Below are 18,159 nucleotides of genomic sequence, written 5' to 3' on the forward strand. Positions count from 1 at the left end.
GCCTGGAATGATAACTTTTGTTCCTGGAAAGTTAATATTTGGGGTTCCATGTAGGACCACAGTTATTTCTTGAGTGCTGAGGTTTTAGCAGTGAACAAAACAGACAAAGAAACTGCACTCTGGAATCTTGTATTGAAAACATCAAAACAAAGCAAACAGATATTTATTAGGTCAGCTGGTGATTGGTCTTATGGGAAAACATGAAAGAGTTAGGAAAAGTGGTGAGTGATGGGGAGCAAGGTGGGTGGCATGGAGAGGGTCCCCTGCTGCAGTAGAACAGAGATCTGATGGGGGTCGGGGACAGCATGAGCCGTGCAGCTCTGTGGAGGAACGATAGTCCAGCCAGGGGCCCTACTACCAAGCCCTGAGGCAGGAGCAACTTTGCTGTGTTTGAAGAATGACAGGGAAGCCAGTGTTGATGGAGAAGAGTGAGAAAAGGGAGAAGGTTAGGAGATGAGGTCAGAGAGCAGAGGGGTCAGTTAGACTCTTGCAGGACTTAGCATGGAGCTGGGACAGGAGCCGACTTACCTTTAAAAAGGTTCCCTCTGATGGCTGCTCTGCTGTCTCTTCTTGGCTTAATTGCCTGGGTTGTTTAATTTTTATTGTGCAAGACAATTCTCCAGAATTTATGGTGAACATTTTCCATTTCATTTGTGTAAAAACATGAGCTGTCTCGTGTAGTCTGAGTGATCTCATTCAAGTAAATTCTGTTTGAACTGAATCACTCAGTATAACTCTTAAAGACAGTGTTACTATAGAAATGTGTTGCATTTTGACTCTGAGGATTTCTCGAATACCTCTAGTTACCGCTGTCAGTCTTTTCATTATCGTATCTTTATACTTTGCCATGTGCATAATAAAGCTCACAAAAGTTAGCACCAGCATGCTTCTGTGCATGAGGAGAGATGGAAGATGGGGAAATAAAAGAATACCTGTGACTGCTAATAGAGCATTACTGACAAAGTCATGTTACTCGAATTATTCATTTTGCATAATGTAATTGGGAGAAATGGTTTCTCTCATCATGTTCCACCTGCGGTTATGGACAGATAATGCCTTGATATAAATGTGATAACTGTGGACAAGCTATCATATTTTCTTCTGCAGTGAATTTGATATGAATTTCTTTCTTTCTGTCTTGCTCGCTTCTAAAATCTGACAGATGTGGACGAATGCCAGGCCATCCCTGGGCTCTGTCAAGGAGGAAATTGCATTAATACTGTTGGGTCTTTTGAGTGCAAATGCCCTGCTGGACACAAATTTAATGAAGTGTCACAAAAATGTGAAGGTAAGAAATATTGTGCTTTGCAGTTAACGGGTGGAGGGGCGGACAAAACCCACATCAGTGATAAGCTATTTTCAGATTGTTCCTAAATCCTTCTGTCTTGGTTATTCCTGTGAATGTGTAAATATAATATTCTTACCAGGAATAATATGCCTTTCTGCTATTGAACCAGAAAAAGCCTGCAGCTTTTTCCATTTTTATAGACCTAAAGTAAGAGATCCATCTGAATCAAATTAAATATTAAAACATGAAATGTTCTTGAACCAATATCTGGGTTAAAATGTTCAAGACACATGTTTTTGCATAGTTCTAGAGACATGAATTTGAATTTGATCATTACATATCATTCAGAATGACATATCTTCTGTTTTTTTTCTAGTTAAAATGTATGTTTGATTTTTTTTTCCTCCCTGTGAAGAGAGCTACTAACTCATCTATTTATGTTCCTGGTACAAGTTTAGGATTTTCTTTTCTTCCTATCAAATGGAAACCTTTTAATGTTAATCAAACAGAAAAATAACTTGAGGTAACTTTATATATTTGAATTTATAGATTGAACTTTTAAAAATGTGTGTACGGAGAATGTGTTCATACTCACCATTTCTGCTCTTTGCCAAAATGAGGCCTGGCTTCCAAGTGTAATAAATAAATTTTTTTTCATGAGAGGGAAGCATCCAGGAAATAAAAGTAGGCAGCACTGAATTCTTTTCTTTAGTGAGTTCATGTATTGTATATATGTAATGTTTGACAGTGTAATAGCATTCTCAAGGCAACATCTTTCATCAGGCTGAGCACGAAAGACCTTTCCCTTCATTCTCCACTCACTGTCTTTGGGGTGAGAGAAGGTTTCATTTTGAGGCAAGCACTTTTGTTGAAAGCAGTTGCTGTTGTATCTAGACTCCTAAAACCTAGCAATGAGGAAAACATACTAAGTCATTTGTCAGGAATTGGATCATTAATCTTTCCTTGTTGATGGCCAGGGTATATCATATGTGCAAAAGGCAGCTTTAAATATGAATTACATTTAAGAAGTTTAACATCTACTTGCCCTGAAACTGAATAATCTGTGATAAAATTATCTTTATGGGTTAGACTTGTTTTTAAGTTATTAATCATCCTATAATTTGTAATGATATGTTCTTGAACATGATATAAACAGGTGAGGTAGCTGTGAAAATACTTAGGTTCTTTCTAAGGAAGCAGGGCTTCTTAAAAACATTGTTTCAAGCCAACAAAGTTGACTCCATAGGCTAATGTATTTTAGACGTTATATTGTGGATTAAGTTAGAAGTAGAAAATGTTGATACTAAAAGGGCAAAGAATTTACTTGGTTTTACCCTTTTACGTTATAAATTAAGAAATTGTCTTGGGTGTGTTAAGTGCCCTGACTAAGTCATCAGATAGTGCTAAAATTTAACTTCTTTTGATTCACACTGTGGTCCTTGTGGTATCATATTGTCTTTTTTTCCTGGATGCAAGTCATGGCTCCTACTTTAATAACAATATTTCCTAATATTTTGGAACATTAAAAATATTATGGTATAGATTTCCAGGTAGTATCATACATATTTTTTATGACATTCATAAGCTTTATGGTTTATCATATGAAAAATCCACATCAACAACGTGTCATTTTTAGGCTTTCTCAGCTTATTACATTCAACTTCGACATGTAGTTAGCTTTAGGGCAATATGCTACGTATCGCTTGTCCAGTCTGTGTTTTGTTTTCTGGGATTATAATAGCTTCCAGTTTCAACTAGAAATGCTTTCCTGTGACCCTTGCTTTCATTCAGCCCAGTGAATCTGCATCAGTCAGGATTGCTCGTTTCCTTTCATTGTGAACTAGACAGAAGATGCACAGATTTAATGCTCAGACTGAAAGAAAAGTGATTCAAAACACTTTCATTAATGCTAAGAAACCTATTAGAGTAGTGTGTCCAATGAACCAAAAATTCAGTCTGAAAATTACTTAATCCTTTTCCGCAAATATGTTTTTTTCTGGCTACATATTGAAGTCAGTAGCCAGATAAAAACAGAATACTTTTGGCTAAACCTTTTTTTTTTCTTTGCCATCTCCTGTTACATTAAATTTAGATGATGGTTTTTCCACTTCCTTTTAAGTTTTTCTATGCAAAACTGACATGAGAAGAGACAATCCCATTAGTACCATACGGACTGTGACCTGGGGACTGGTTTGGGCACTGTTGCCCTGTCTAACTCTGGTAGGAAAGTAGTCAGAACATCCTCTGAGAACGCTTGGTGAGGGGTCCCCTCCTTCGACTCCCTGGCTCTGGGAGTGGGGTCATCTCCGGGTGGTAAATAGAAGGATTTCTGGAAAATCTGGCACCCATCACAGAGAATATCAACAGCCCACATGTCCCCTAGGAAGATGGTCAGGCCATGGGCTAGGGAGTGTTCTGTGCTCTTGTCAAAATGGTTCCAGAACCTTTACCATTACTTTGAGTGGTTTTTAAATGTATCTTCCTCTTGCTGTGGAGAGGAGGGAACTGGGTACTTGGAAGCCCAGAGTCATTTTTTACAATTCAATCAGAAATTGGTTTTACCCAATTTATAAGATGCCAACCTCCACACCCTCAGTGATGGCAAAAGCAGCTTTGTGTGACATCCTCGTTTTGCAGAATGCTACCTTACTTCTTAAAATATCCCCCTTTTCCCAAAACTTTTTGGAAAAGCATGGGCCAAGTTTTATAGCAACATGTCCAATTTAGGTACCTTTGAAATATAAATTAACAAACTGGAGCAATTAAATAAAAATGATTAAATTTCCATAAATTTAAGAAGAAAAAGATCAAAATTTAGAGCTGTGATTTGGGAAAAAGGGAAGCAGAGTTCATGCCCACCTTTGTTGTTGATTTTTCCAGTGACTCTAGAGTGTGCACACTGAAAGAACACACGAGCCTTTTCTTTTTGGAAACCAAGTCCGTATTTGCATAGGTTACTGTGGGAGGAAATTAAGAAATAAAAAGTGTAATTAAAGGATTACGTTTTATTTCTGGAAGAAGTCCCTTGGATTCCTAATTAACCACTAATATTTTGGGATTTAGATTATCGCCAGCCCAGTCTTTAGCAATTATAACACTGCGTGATGCAAAGGACTTTTTTCAAAATGCAGCTCTTAAGTCTGTGCACTCCCTAATATGTGAGCCAAAACCCTTAAGACTTCCCCTTTCTAAAATAATGGTGTATTTATCTGATGCAGGGGCTCTCATCCTCTCAGGCACCAAGGAGAATTCCTGGGGCCACTTAATACATTTGCTATTGATCGGGCTCCATCCTCCACAGCTGGGACAGGCCCTGACTCACTGTTCAAACTCCCTGGTTCTCATCCAGTTGCTAAACAGAAACTCTGTGATAGAGGCACAGGAGCCCTGGGAATAAGGTATCCTAGTCCTGGCAGTGTCCCTCCTCCTGTGTGTAATCTTGGACAAGTCAGTTACCAGCTCTGAGTTACATCGGCTTTCAAATGAGGAGGTTGAATAAGGAGGTATCTGGGCGTTCTTTCTAGTTCTGCAGTCAGGCCTCCATCTTCACATTTCTCACTGTTTCTCTCAGTTGGGATCAGACAGCTGGTGCTGCATGAATAAGGAACCATGCAAACTGGCAAGCATGGTGTGACTATAAATTACAAATAAGGCTGATGTGGGGTTTTTTGGACACAGCTTGAAGAATTAGCTTGTTAGCTTTGTAGTCACCTATTTTATACTGGATTTCAGGTGTCTAATAAAGCAATAATGGTAAAAAATCTCACAAGCTCGGTGGCACTTAAAATTATTAGTGTCACATAATGCTTTTGAACAACTGCCACACTTTTTAGTTCCTTTTTTTCTTACTTTGTTAGTAATCTGGACAGTCGGGATCTAGAGAGTCATGTTAGCTGGTTTCCCCCATCTCTCAGTCATTTCGACATCTGTGATCCTGGATGAAGCTCCCAGATGCTTGTCTCAGAACTGGGACCCAACTCCATCTGCCTGCCCTCCACCATCCTTCCTCCCATCCTGCTAAAGGAGTCCCAGGATAGGCAAGAGGCTGAGGGATGGGAAGACTGCCTGGAGAGAGCAGATGAAACAGAGAGATAACAAAGAAGAACAATAAAGACCGGGGCAGTAAATCAGGAGGAAAGGGACCAGCCATCTGTGCCTCTTCCTAGGTCCACAGCAAGAAGCCAGTGAGGCCAAGGGTATGCTGCTTCCCAGCAGCTCTGTCCTGCCCCAGGGAAACAGGGCGAGCTATTCAGAGCACAGAAGTAGCTCTCCTCAGCCAAGTTCTACTCCCCACCAGACCCCTCAAAATGGATTTACTTTTGTGGCTGGCATTTGATACAGATTTATTTTAGTTGATCAGTTGATACAAATGATCAACTAGTTGATCATTGATACAAAAATGCTGAGAAATCCACTGATCTCAAGTTCTTTCCTATGTGGGATCCCTGTTATTCTATTAAAAGAAGATAAACTCAGTATGCTAAGAGCCTGGAAAAATAATAGTACAAATGAGTTTCAGAGTATCAGTGATTTTGATTCAGATGCTTTATTTCAGACTTTCACTGTCAGGGATTCCCACCACAGCCTGCTCATGGAATCACAACTCACTCCACTGCCAGGAAGTGATGAGACTGAGAAGCGGGTGGTTCAGGAAAGTGCAAAAGCCCTAGACTCAGGAAGGGAAAGGGTGTGTCACCGAGGAGGGGATGTTGAAGGGGATTCAGAACCATTTAAGAAGCTCCTTCAAATTGAACAATTTGACCTGGTACTCTAGCTTTATTTTTGTGCACAGTAAAGAGGTACACCCTGCAGTGTGTTTCCTGACCTGTTGACCTTTGAAGGTGTGCATCTAGGTGGAAACTCTGCTTCCTCCCTGTCCAGCCCCGGGCAGTTGGAGACTTGGGTTTAACATCACTTTATACATGAACCTCTTTGTTCTTGTTTTGGGTTTTATTCATGCCAGTTTTCTAAAGACCTAAGTGGAATGCACTTAGGTCTTCAGCAAATTATAGAATTATAGAAATCAGGTTCTATGATCATGTCTATAGTGTGAGGGTTCGATGAGTTGACATATAATGCATTTGGACAATGCCTGACACTCAATAAAAATTAACTCTGATTATTGCTGTGTTGTCTTAAGGGTCCAAGTCTAAAGTAGCCAGCATGTGAAAGAAGATGTTTCCTCCACCTGGCCAAAATTAATTCTTGTTTTTAAATAACTTTTTTATGATATACCCTATCTACTTGAATAACCTCTTTGGATATTGATGTCTGTTAAGTGACCTTAATGAGGATGATAGCAGTCTTTTTTACAAACACATAGAAAAATGTTTCTTTTAATAGATACTATCTGCTCACATAATTTTTGAGAGGTGTTAGTTATGTGACTCAGACATTAACTTTTAGGGATACTTTGAGAAAGGTGCACTTGTCTTAATACCTTTGTGTTTCTTTTAATAGATACTATCTGCTCACATAATTTTTGAGAGGTGTTAGTTATGTGACTTGGACATTAACTTTTAGGGATACTTTGAGAAAGGTGCACTTGTCTTAATACCTTTGTGTTATAACCTCCTCTCTCCTTTAGATGAGGTTGTCAGATCCTCTAAACTCTTTGATATAGCTGTTTGGCCTTTTGTTGATTTTAGGTAGGAATGTGACTGGTAAATACAGAAGAATTGATGTTAAAGAACTGCCTTAAAATGATCCTTGAGATTATGGTTAGAGAAGGACTGATGTTGAAGCTGAAGCTTTAATACTTTGGCCACCTGATGCGAAGAGCCAACTCATTGGAAAAGACACTGATGCTGGGAAAGATTGAGGACAAGAGGAGAAGGGGGCAAGAGAGGATGAGATGATTGGACGGCATCACTAATTCAATGGACATGAGTTTGAGCAAACTCAGGGAGACAGTAAAGGGCAGGGAAGCCTGGCGTGCTGCAGTTCATGAGATTGCAGAGAGCTGGACGCAAGATAACTGGCATAACAATAAGGTTATGCCAGTTCAGGGCTCTTAGGCTCTGTCCTTGGCTGTTTCTCTGCTTGACTTTCACTGACTCCACAGTGATGTTTATATCTGTCAGAGTAGAATATGCACCTTTTCCCTTACACAGCTTCACAAGGACGATCTGTCTGGGTTAGCACTGACTCTAACGTAAGCAGTGACATATTGGTTGGTTTAGCCTCTAACCTAGCCTAGAAGAAAAGGGGTTTTGCTTTTAAGAAGGTTAAACTGCATGGAAACAGTGTCACTGCTGTCTTTTTTACTAACCTGGTGAACCTGAGTCAGAAGACACACTCAGAACTCTTATTTTGTTTTGCCAGTGAAGAGCAGTCCTGAACCTAGAGAAGAAAGGTTCTTATTTTTAAACTCCTTACAGTGGCAGTCTAGCCATTGCAGTGTTCCAGGAAGCTTGGTTCAGACTGTCCCTCTCCCTAGGTCAGTGCAGAAAGCCCCACTTGTCTTAGAGAAGAGGCCATGCAGATACCTGGGGCTTTGAGTTCACTTTTAGCCTAAGCAGGAAGTCCTCTATTTCTTCTCTCCCCTCACTGGTGCGCATCTATTGACAACGGTCAGTGTCTGATTGTGGCTGTTGCAAAGCTCTCCTTGAAGGAAATGATCAGATTTGTCCTAAGCAACTCCCACTGCTTCCTTAAGGAGAAGGAAGTGGCCTTCTGGCCTCAGGCCCTGAGGACTAACCACAGCTCTGACCTCAGCCGACCCCACAGGGGCTTGAGGGATTTGAGTGGTTTTTATAGTTGTACCCTTTGGAGCGAGATGACCAGACCATTATCCCTCCTCTACAATCAGCCAGTGGATGTGGGCGCCTGGGAAGGATGTAAGCTCAGATGAGACAGCCCTCGGAACTCAGGCACTCCCGAGAGGAGCTGGGAGCTGCAGGCCATCTCCGGATGGCACTCCCAGCTCTGGGACAAGTCATCCCCTGAAAGGGTATCTGGTGAAGCGTCTCAGTGTCTGCCACAATTCACTCCCTGACCCCACAGAAGATCATTATAGTGCCAGTCTGGGAGCCCCTGAGAACCAAGTTGGCCATGTCTTGGCCAGTAGTCAGACCACATGGTCTTCTCTGTAGGATTTCAGTATCTGTGGAAAATCAGATCTAAAGTTCAGGAAGCAATGCAGAACATAGAGTGAATAGAAAGGGAGCTTAACTCAATGCAAAACATGAAAAGGGAAAAGAAAATTTTAAACAAAATATTTGAAACATTAGCATGCTGTAAAGGACTTGAAACAACTGTCCAATTTTAGATTTTAAAGGCAAAATTTCTTTCATTTTGCTCTAATCTTGCAAATCTGGTAAATTTCTTGGGTAAACCTGTGTGGAAATAAGAAGCACTCTGACTTTGAATTAATAATTCCATGGGCAGGTTTTTTTTTTCCCCCCTCGTGTTGCTGGGAAAGATTGAGGGCAGAAGGAGAAGAGGGTGTCAGAAGATGAGATGGTTTGACAGCATCACTGATGCAATGCACATGAACTTGGGCAAACTGTGGGAGATGGTGAAGGACAGAGAGGTCTGGCGTGCTGCAGTCCATGGGGTCGCAAAGAGCTGGACACGACTGGGTGATTGAACAAGCACAGGCAGCTTTTATTCTATAAAGATCACTATTTCTGGGGACACGATTTGACAAGACTTAGACTCTGAGTTCTTGGAATGACAGACGGTTTTATACTGTGTCCTAAGAATACTGAAGCTCTTCTTTTCATTCCAGATATTGATGAATGCAGCACTATTCCTGGAATCTGTGATGGGGGTGAATGTACGAACACAGTCAGCAGCTACTTTTGTAAATGTCCCCCCGGTTTTTACACCTCTCCAGACGGTACCAGATGCATAGGTAGGTGTGATTATAAACAGCGTGCAGTTTCTCTAAATCAGTTCCGTAAGAAACATCATTCTAAACAGCTTGTCAAGGAAGATACATACTCTTACTTGAAGTAAAACGTACTTTCATGAAGATCTATTAAATAGTTGACCATTCTCTTAAAGAACAGAGGTGCTTGCAGTCTTGCTTTGACATTTCTACCTCCCATAAAGAGATGGTCCTGGAGACCTTACAGATATACTCAATGTGAATTAACTTTGCAACGATGTGACTATCAGACCTGGAAGCCATCCTCGACACCTCTCTCTCTTTACCCTCGCCTTCAGTCATTTCCTGGGACCTATGTTAATTCAGGTCCGAAGTTTTGCGGTAATCTCTTCATTGCTATCCATGCTTTGTGGTTTCCCTACGATCCACCTTCTTAGATTTATCTTCCTAAAACGATGCTTTGATTAAATAACTCTCTTGCTCAAGAATGTCTGGTAGTTTTCCACTAGGATTTGGTAATTAGTGGTTTTCAGTTTATGTCCCACGGAATCCTCATGGGACTGCCTAGCCCTCTAGGATTGCTAGGATGGGATAGGGGGCAGGAAAAAAAGGGGTAGGCTGAGTGCAGAAGTTTCCTGCCACCCCCACCCCCATAAACACATGCTAGGAAATTTTCCTTTTATCTGGATGGGTGTTAGGCTTCCATGTAAAACATCAATTAAACAAGAGGTTCTGTTGTAAAAAAAAAAAAAAAGAGAGAGAGAGAGAGAGATTTGACAATTGCTGGATTTAACAGTTGCTGAGACTTCCTTCAAGGTCCAGTATTCTAGAATAAAGTTGGAGTTCAAGAATGCACAGCCCAATAGTGAAGAAGCTGCACTCTCTGACCCCTTCCCACCTTGCAGACTTGTCATCATAGTCTCCCCTTCTCACCCCCAAAATGGGCCATTCATGGCAATTCCTTCATTCATGTTGTGGCACTTAGGATACACCCTTCAACTCCAGCCTCCTTTCAACTTCTCCTCAGATTCTTTGTCTTTGAAGGTGTTGCAGATCAGCTTACCTGAAAGTGATTTCTCCCCTCATCCCAAACCTAAGGATACACTCATTATACATGGTTTTATAGGGAAATTCTGTGTTTCTATGTGTTTTATCTCTTAATGAAGAAGATAGTTCTTCTTAAGAAACACTAATTGCTATCCTTAAGTTCCCAGTGGTGATTCTCAGCACGAGTCCTGACATATAGTATGCACTCAGTAAGTATTTGAATATCGACCTAAGTAATTTCCTATTATAAGGGCAAAGTTAGGAAGCCTGTGGTGAAAGGCCCTGGAGAAAAATGAATGCTATCGTTTGATGTTTGTTTCTGGCTCAAATTTTCAAAGACAACTTCATATCCTCACCACAGGCCACGAATTTCAGACCAAAACAGAATTGCACCAAAATTCTAAATTCCTTTTTAGTTAGTCACACATAATAAAAGCTGAGGGCAGTCTCCCAGTTGACATTTGAATAAGATCAACTCGTGAGGGAAGCATATCTGGGTTTTTCTTAGAAACGATGGTCATGGTGCCTAGATGGCCTAGTTTTCCAGAATCTATCCATAGATCTTGGAGTTGCATAAAAGGATGGCAAGTACAGCTCATGTAGCTCCTTTTTCTCTCCATACTAACCCAATGAGCACATGACCTCCAGTGCTTATGCTTAGCAGAAGTTCTTTCCTGGCCAGATAATAGGTAGACTTTTGTTGTTGTTGTTAACCTTCAAAGAGCGCAAATGGCATTAAAATAATTCGCTTTAATCATTTTAACACATTTACATATCAGAGAGTTTGCATTTTTAAAGTTGTTTCCTTTCTGCCTGATATATCGACACTAACTTTTTTTTATGAAAGGAGGGAACTAGGATTCCTGGGTCACCTCCTAGGTGTGAGGTATTTTATGGAAGTTATATGACTTAATGTTCAAAACAGTACTGTAGAAGGGGAAAAGCCAAGGTTTAAGAAATTTAGATAAGTAATTTGGTCCAGTTGTTTATGCAGTTAATAAATGAGGGAGCTCATATTCCGACTTGGGCTGAGTTCACAGTCCAGACCCCGCCCGCTGCTTCTGACCCCTCCCAAATGAACACTGGATGCAGTAAACCTTTGCTTGCCATACCCCTAGGCAAGCACCGTTTCTGCCTCCTTGGAACTCCATGGTACCCGTAATTAGCAACTTGCTATATAGAATGATCCCAATGACATTTCTGCCTTCTCTACTGCTGACATTTCCTGCCTTGGTAAACCACAAAGACCCCTAAAATTACCCCCAGTGACAAGAAAATATGTATAGTCTCCAACTTATGAACAAATCCAGGGTTTGTTGGCAAGCTGGTTGCTTGGAAATAGTGAATCTAACCAGTAGGAAAGCCCATGTGTAGATCATGGAGTGTGGTATCTTCCTTAGACATCTCTCTGAACCATGATATTCCACCTGTTACCTTCTGTTATCATGTTCAGCAACTCACAGGTCTCACCAGTCCCAACTCTCCCTTTATCCTGAAAGATATTGCAGCCTTACTGCATTTTATTTTTCGCTCTGTGATCTTCCTTTGGCACTTTATAGTACTTTTCATAGGGTTGTCTTTTCATTACTGTGTTCCATCTCATCAGTTTCTAGGAGTCTTAAGATGCTGTGTACCTAGCATGGGCCTCACAGCTCCTAGCTCCCAGTTGGCCACACTAGTGTTAATGATTGGTTAGGGGAAGCCTGTTGACAGGCTAAGATGACCTGCAAACACACGTTTAATCCATCATATATTTGTTTTGATAGAATGTGATTTCTGGGTCCGGAGAGTAAGGCCAGGTGATTCAGAAGTGGAGAAAAGAAGAAAGTTTCCTTCTCCTCTTCTGCCAAGTGTCTTGGCCAGGTCTACAGTTCCTACAGTTCCTCCAGCCTCCCTTTTCTCCAGGGGATCTTCCCAACCCCCAGCAACTAAACCCCAGTCTCCTGCATTGCAGGCAGATTCTTTGCCATCTGAGCCATCAGGGAAGTCAACCTCCCTTTACCTCCTCCAAATCTTACCATTTTCCCCCCTCTGTTCCAATTCCTATAGATCTTTAGATAAATTTAAATCCACCCCATATCCTCTGGGCAAAGTGATCTAGCGCCAGACGATTTCCTTTGGCACTGCCATCTGATGACAAAACTTCAGGCTGGTGTGTCCAAGGGTCAGTTTCTCTGAATGGTTTCTGCTTTTCACAAATCTTCCCATTGGTTTTCTTTATAGTTATGTTATGTGAATGTGTATTCTCTTAACAGAACCCCTCCTTCAGAAAAAAAGAAAAAGAAAAACTAGTAAAATGATTATTGTAGATGCAGGTGCCATTTATAAATCAGGACCTGCCAGCAACCCAAATGTGGTTGGTAATTGTTCCAGCCTCAGCATTCACCATTTTGTTCAAAAGTCTCTGACCAACTGATTTATCATATAAGTCAGCCAGCTGAGCAGTAAAATAATATCATAGATAATTTGCAAAATAATAGACATTAGCTCATTAGGAGTTTGCAGTTGGCAGCTGTAGGTCTCAGTTTTGCTCTGCAAGATAGCCCACACTGAAAATTGTATATACAAATTTTGGTCAAGTGTTTATACTGGGTTTTGACCACCAAATTCACTTGAAGCTGGGATATAAGCCAGTTTTTGAACATCTCTTCCCATTCTTAACAGTCTTTGGTTTTCATGCCCAAAATATTAATCCTGGAGTATATGATGTATTAGTGGCTTTAAGGCAATGCAAATTAGGAAGCAGGAAGTTCTGTTTCTCCCCCTTCTTCCTAGGGGAGATGCCACCCATATCTCCACAGAGCATTCTTTGTCTTCACTCCCCTCCCCATTCATTTACCCTGGATCAAACTTGTTCTGCCTCTTTGCTGAGACTATTTGTCTGACCAAAGGTGCAGGAGCTGGGACCACAAAACATTTCTGGAAAGCATACTCATACATGCTAGTGGTTTTAAGTACTTTTTAGAAATAATCTCATATCCTTTAAAGCTGACCCACAATTTTCTCTTAATGATTTCTCTAGGTTTGTTGTAGCCATCTTCACTTGACGTTAATAATTTAAGTGTTTCCAAGTTAGCCTTGGTTTTTTCCTTGTCTTTCATTAATTTATTGCAACCTGTAAGATTTTAAGGCTTTGTGTTTTCAAGAATGATGTAGATGAAAGCAATTATGGGTCTGATCCTCTCTGATCAAATGATGGTTAATGTGCACACTTACAGGAAACATAGGGACAGGTTTTTGACTATAAACAAATTCCTCACCTTACAAAAGGATTTCCCAGTTGTATTCCTTCATATGACAAAATACTGGTTACATTTAAAATATTGGTTACATTTCAAAAGTTTATTTTATAGAACTGTATAGAGATACGTTTTACTTGGAGAGGTATACCCCTAACACATGATGGATCAAGGTGCTCTGCAGTTGGCTCCCTGCCTCTGCTACTCCATGGCATGACCTCAAAGCGTCATGGAACAGTTAGGGTTTTCCTTTGTCTTCAGCTCTTTTCTGGTAGCTCAGAGTTGTAGTTCAGTGTGTCAGTGTTGTCGTCACAACAGTCAGACATGATGTAACCCAGTAAAAGTGATATATATATATGTGTGTGTATATATGTATATGTATACACACACACACACACACACACACACACACACACACACACACACACACACACACACACACACACACACACACACACACACACACACACACACACACACACACACACACACACACACACACACACACACAGGCTTTCCTGGTGGCTCAGTGGTAAAGAATCTGCCTGCCAATTCAGGGAACATGGGTTTGATCCCTGATCTGGGATGATCAGTCATGCTGCGGAGCAAGTAAGCCTGTGTGCTGAGACTGTGCTCCAGAGCCCATGAGCTGCCACTACTGAAGCCCGTGTACCTAGATCCTGTGCTCCACAGTAAGAGAGCAACTGCAATGAGAAGCGCACGTACCACAACCAAGATTAACCCCCACTGTGCACAGCTAGAGAAAGCCCAGCACAGCAATGAACACCCAGCACAGCCATAAATTAATCTTTTTTAAAAGTGATAGAAACATCTTCCTCTGTTGCTTTGAGAAGATACCTTTCTGCCAAAATAAACTTTTAATTTCTTTAAGAATTACTGTATCCTTTAGCACTAAGAACTTGCAACTGTGTATCTTTTGAACTTGTATATCATTAGTGCCTTATCAAATCTGTTAGGGCCTCAGGACCAAAGGAAATCTTGACTAACAAGCATTGGATCTGACTGCAAAGTGGCTCATTCCTTTTCAAAAAAACAATCTCACAAGTCTGACAGTTTCAGACTGAGAAATAAGATCTTTTAGAAATGTAGACTATCTTGCAGACTTCATATTGTTTTAAAATAGATTTGTATCAACATTTGCCTAAAGTGACTCAAATTAAGTTGTTTTAAAGGAAGGACAACACAGCCTCCCTTTAGTATAGAGACACGACTCTGTCACTGCAGGGATTTTCTGCATCTCTTTTCCGCTGGTCTCGTATGTTTATAACCATTCGTCCCCACCTTGGGGATAGAATGCGGGACTTGGGCCAAGTGCCCCAGCCCTAGGGACAGAAGGTGTGAGACAGAGGAACAGAGGAACGGGAGCATTGTTCCCGGTGCAGGGCGCACAGCTTCCCTTCCAGGGCACCGCTGCTTCCGTCAGTCTGTTCACCTGGCTCCAGCCCCAGAGGGAAAGGTGGAGGTGTGGGGGCAGGAGTCTTCCCTAAGTTTGGTCTCAGTGACGCAGGTGTGTGGGTTTCTTTGTCTTCTCAGATGTCCGCCCAGGATACTGTTACACGGCTCTGACGAATGGGCGCTGTTCTAACCAGCTGCCACAGTCCGTCACCAAGGTGCAGTGCTGCTGCGACGTCGGCCGGTGCTGGTCTCCCGGGGTCACAGTCGCCCCCGAGATGTGTCCCATCAGAGCAACTGGTGAGAGCCCTTCCATTTATCCACAGAGCCTCCCATCTCAACCCCTGCAAGCCCTAGTGATGATGTGCATGCTGCAGTTCTAGTGGGAACTGGGGTAAGTGAATAAGATTCCAGAAAATAAGACAGAGGACCTTCAGAGAAGTTTCCCCAGGTAGTGAACAGGGGAAACACAGAGGTCTGTACACATGACACTGTTCTCAGGCACTTAGAATCTTACTTAGCTTGCAAATTACCGCTGGCTAGCAGCCTGACCAGCCTGGAAGAACTGGCTCTTCCTTATCCTCAGGTATTTCTTTCAGCTCTCACGTAGGGCTCAAAAGCTCACTAGTATCAGAGTCAACTCATTTAGAGTTGTTCAGGTGAGTTGTTGTGGATATAAATTCTTCCTGCCCAAATATTTGACACTCCCCTCTTCTTCCTTGCCACGTAGTCCTGTTGATTTTTTTGTTTTGTTTTGACTTCTCTTCCATGTCTTATTCATTTCCATGTAAAGCTCACTTTCTCTCATCTGCACTATTTAAGTGGCCTCCTACCTGCTCTCCCTGAAGTCCACAGCTGCCACAGAACGTTTTCCAAAGCCTAACTCAACTGAAATTCAGTTTTTAAAAATTGTGTCTGGGGAAAATGTAGAGAAAGATGTCCAGAAAATTTTTCTCAGGATGAACTCAGGCTTATCTAGTGGTCCAAGTCACTCCATTTCTTGAAAACAAGGTGAAATGAAGTCGCTTAGTCATGTCCGAATCTTTGCGACCCCATGGACTATAGCCTATCAGGTTCCTCCGTCCATGGGATTTTTCCAGGCAAGAGTGCTGGAGTGGATTGCCATTTCCTTCTCCAGGGGATCTTCCCAACCCCGGGATCAAACCTGCGTCTCCCGCATTGCAGACAGATGCTTTACCATCTCAGCCATCCCTGAAAATAAAATTTTACTTTTTAGCAGAAAAGTCTCCAAATCTGATCCCAGTTTGTCTTTTAATTCTTGTTCTTTGTAGCAGCTTTATTTTCTAATTAAATTATATAATTCAGCTTTCCTTGAACCCAGCCTGTGCATTTCTAAACTCAAGCATCCTTTCTTTTTTTTTTTTTAATTTTTATTTTACAATACTGTATTGGTTTTGCCATACATTGACATGAATCCACCACGGGTGTACATGCGTTCCTAAACATGAACCTCCCTCCCACCTCCCTCCCCATAACATCTCTCTAGGTCATCCCCGTGCACCAGCCCCAAGCATGCTGTATCCTGCATCGGACATAGACTGGCAATTCATTTCTTACATGATAGTATACATGTTTCAATGCCATTCTCCCAAATCATCCCACCCTCTCCCTCTCCCTCTGAGTCCAAAAGTCCGCTCTACACATCTGTGTCTCTTTTGCTGTCTTGCATACAGGGTCATCATTGCCATCTTTCTAAATTCCATATATATGTGTTAGTATACTGTATTGGTGTTTTTCTTTCTGGCTTACTTCACTCTGTATAATTGGCTCCAGTTTCATCCACCTCATTAGAACTGATTCAAATGTATTCTTTCTAATGGCTGAGTAATACTCCATTGTGTATATGTACCACAGCTTTCTTATCCATTCATCTGCTGATGGACATCTAGGTTGTTTCCATGTCCTGGCTATTATAAACAGTGCTGCGATGAACAGTGGGGTACATGTGTCTCTTTCAGTTCTGGTTTCCTCGGTGTGTATGCCCAGCAGTGGGATTGCTGGGTCATAAGGCAGTTCTATTTGCAGTTTTTTAAGGAATCTCCACACTGTTTTCCATAGTGGCTGTACTAGTTTGGATTCCCACCAACAGTGTAAGAGGGTTCCCTTTTCTCCACACCCTCTCCAGCATTTATTGCTTGTAGACTTTTGGATCACAGACATTCTGACTGGTGTGAAGTGATACCTCATTGTGGTTTTGATTTGCATTTCTCTAATAATGAGTGATGTTGAGCATCTTTTCATGTGTTTGTTAGCCATCCGTATGTCTTCTTTGGAGAAATGTCTATTTAGTTCTTTGGCCCATTTTTTGATTGGGTCGTTTATTTTTCTGGAATTGAGCTGCATAAGTTGCTTGTATATTTTTGAGATTAGTTGTTTGTCCATTGCTTCATTTGCTATTATTTTCTCCCATTCAGAAGGCTGTCTTTTCACCTTGCTTATAGTTTCCTTTGTTGTGCAGAAGCTTTTAATTTTAATTAGATCCCATTTGTTTATTTTTGCTTTTATTTCCAGAATTCTGGGGGGTGGATCGTAGAGGATCCTGCTGTGATTTATGTCTGAGAGTGTTTTGCCTATGTTCTCCTCTAGGAGTTTTATAGTTTCTGGTCTTACATTTAGATCTTTAATCTATTTTGAGTTTATTTTCATGTGCGGTGTTAGAAAGTGACCTAATTTCATTCTTTTATAAGTAGTTGACCAGTTTTCCTAGCACCACTTGTTAAAGAGATTGTCTTTACTCCATTGTATATTCTTGCCTCCTTTGTCAAAGATAAGGTGTCCATATGTGTGTGGATTTATTTCTGGGCTTTCTATTTTGTTCCACTGATCTATATTTCTGTCTTTGTGCCAGTACCATACTGTCTTGATGACTGGCTTTGTAGTAGAGCCTGAAGTCAGGCAAGTTGATTCCTCTAGTTCCATTCTTCTTTCTCAAGATTGCTTTGGCTATTCGAGGTTTTTTGTATTTCCATACAAATCTTGAAATTATTTGTTCTAGTTCTGTGAAAAATATCGCTGGTAGCTTGATAGGAATTGCATTGAATTTGTAGATTGCTTTGGGTAGTATACTCATTTTCACTATATTGATTCTTCTGATCCATGAACATGGTATATTTCTCCATCTATTAGTGTCCTCTTTGATTTCTTTCATCAGTGTTTTATAGTTTTCTATATATAGGTCTTTAGTTTCTTTAGCTAGATATATTCCTAAATATTTTATTCTTTTCGTTGCAATGGTGAATGGAATTGTTTCCTTAATTTCTTTTTCAACTTTCTCATTATTAGCGTATAGGAATGCAAGGGATTTCTGTGTGTTGACT

General features: G+C 41.0%; 1 protein-coding gene across 2 annotated transcripts in view; it reads left to right on the forward strand.

Moving 5' to 3' along the window:
- FBN1 (fibrillin 1) overlaps window positions 1-18,159 on the forward strand; it is a 277,248-nt gene that overhangs the window by 130,833 nt on the left and 128,256 nt on the right. For both annotated transcript variants that reach the window (XM_012181624.4, XM_060418056.1), the window contains exons 8-10: window positions 1,163-1,288; window positions 9,021-9,146; window positions 14,963-15,121. In XM_012181624.4, the coding sequence (XP_012037014.1) occupies window positions 1,163-1,288; window positions 9,021-9,146; window positions 14,963-15,121 (411 nt within the window). The remainder of the gene's footprint in view (window positions 1-1,162; window positions 1,289-9,020; window positions 9,147-14,962; window positions 15,122-18,159) is intronic.

The sequence above is a fragment of the Ovis aries genome, chromosome 7 (genome assembly GCF_016772045.2).
Source record: "Ovis aries strain OAR_USU_Benz2616 breed Rambouillet chromosome 7, ARS-UI_Ramb_v3.0, whole genome shotgun sequence".
Lineage (NCBI taxonomy): Eukaryota > Metazoa > Chordata > Mammalia > Artiodactyla > Bovidae > Ovis > Ovis aries.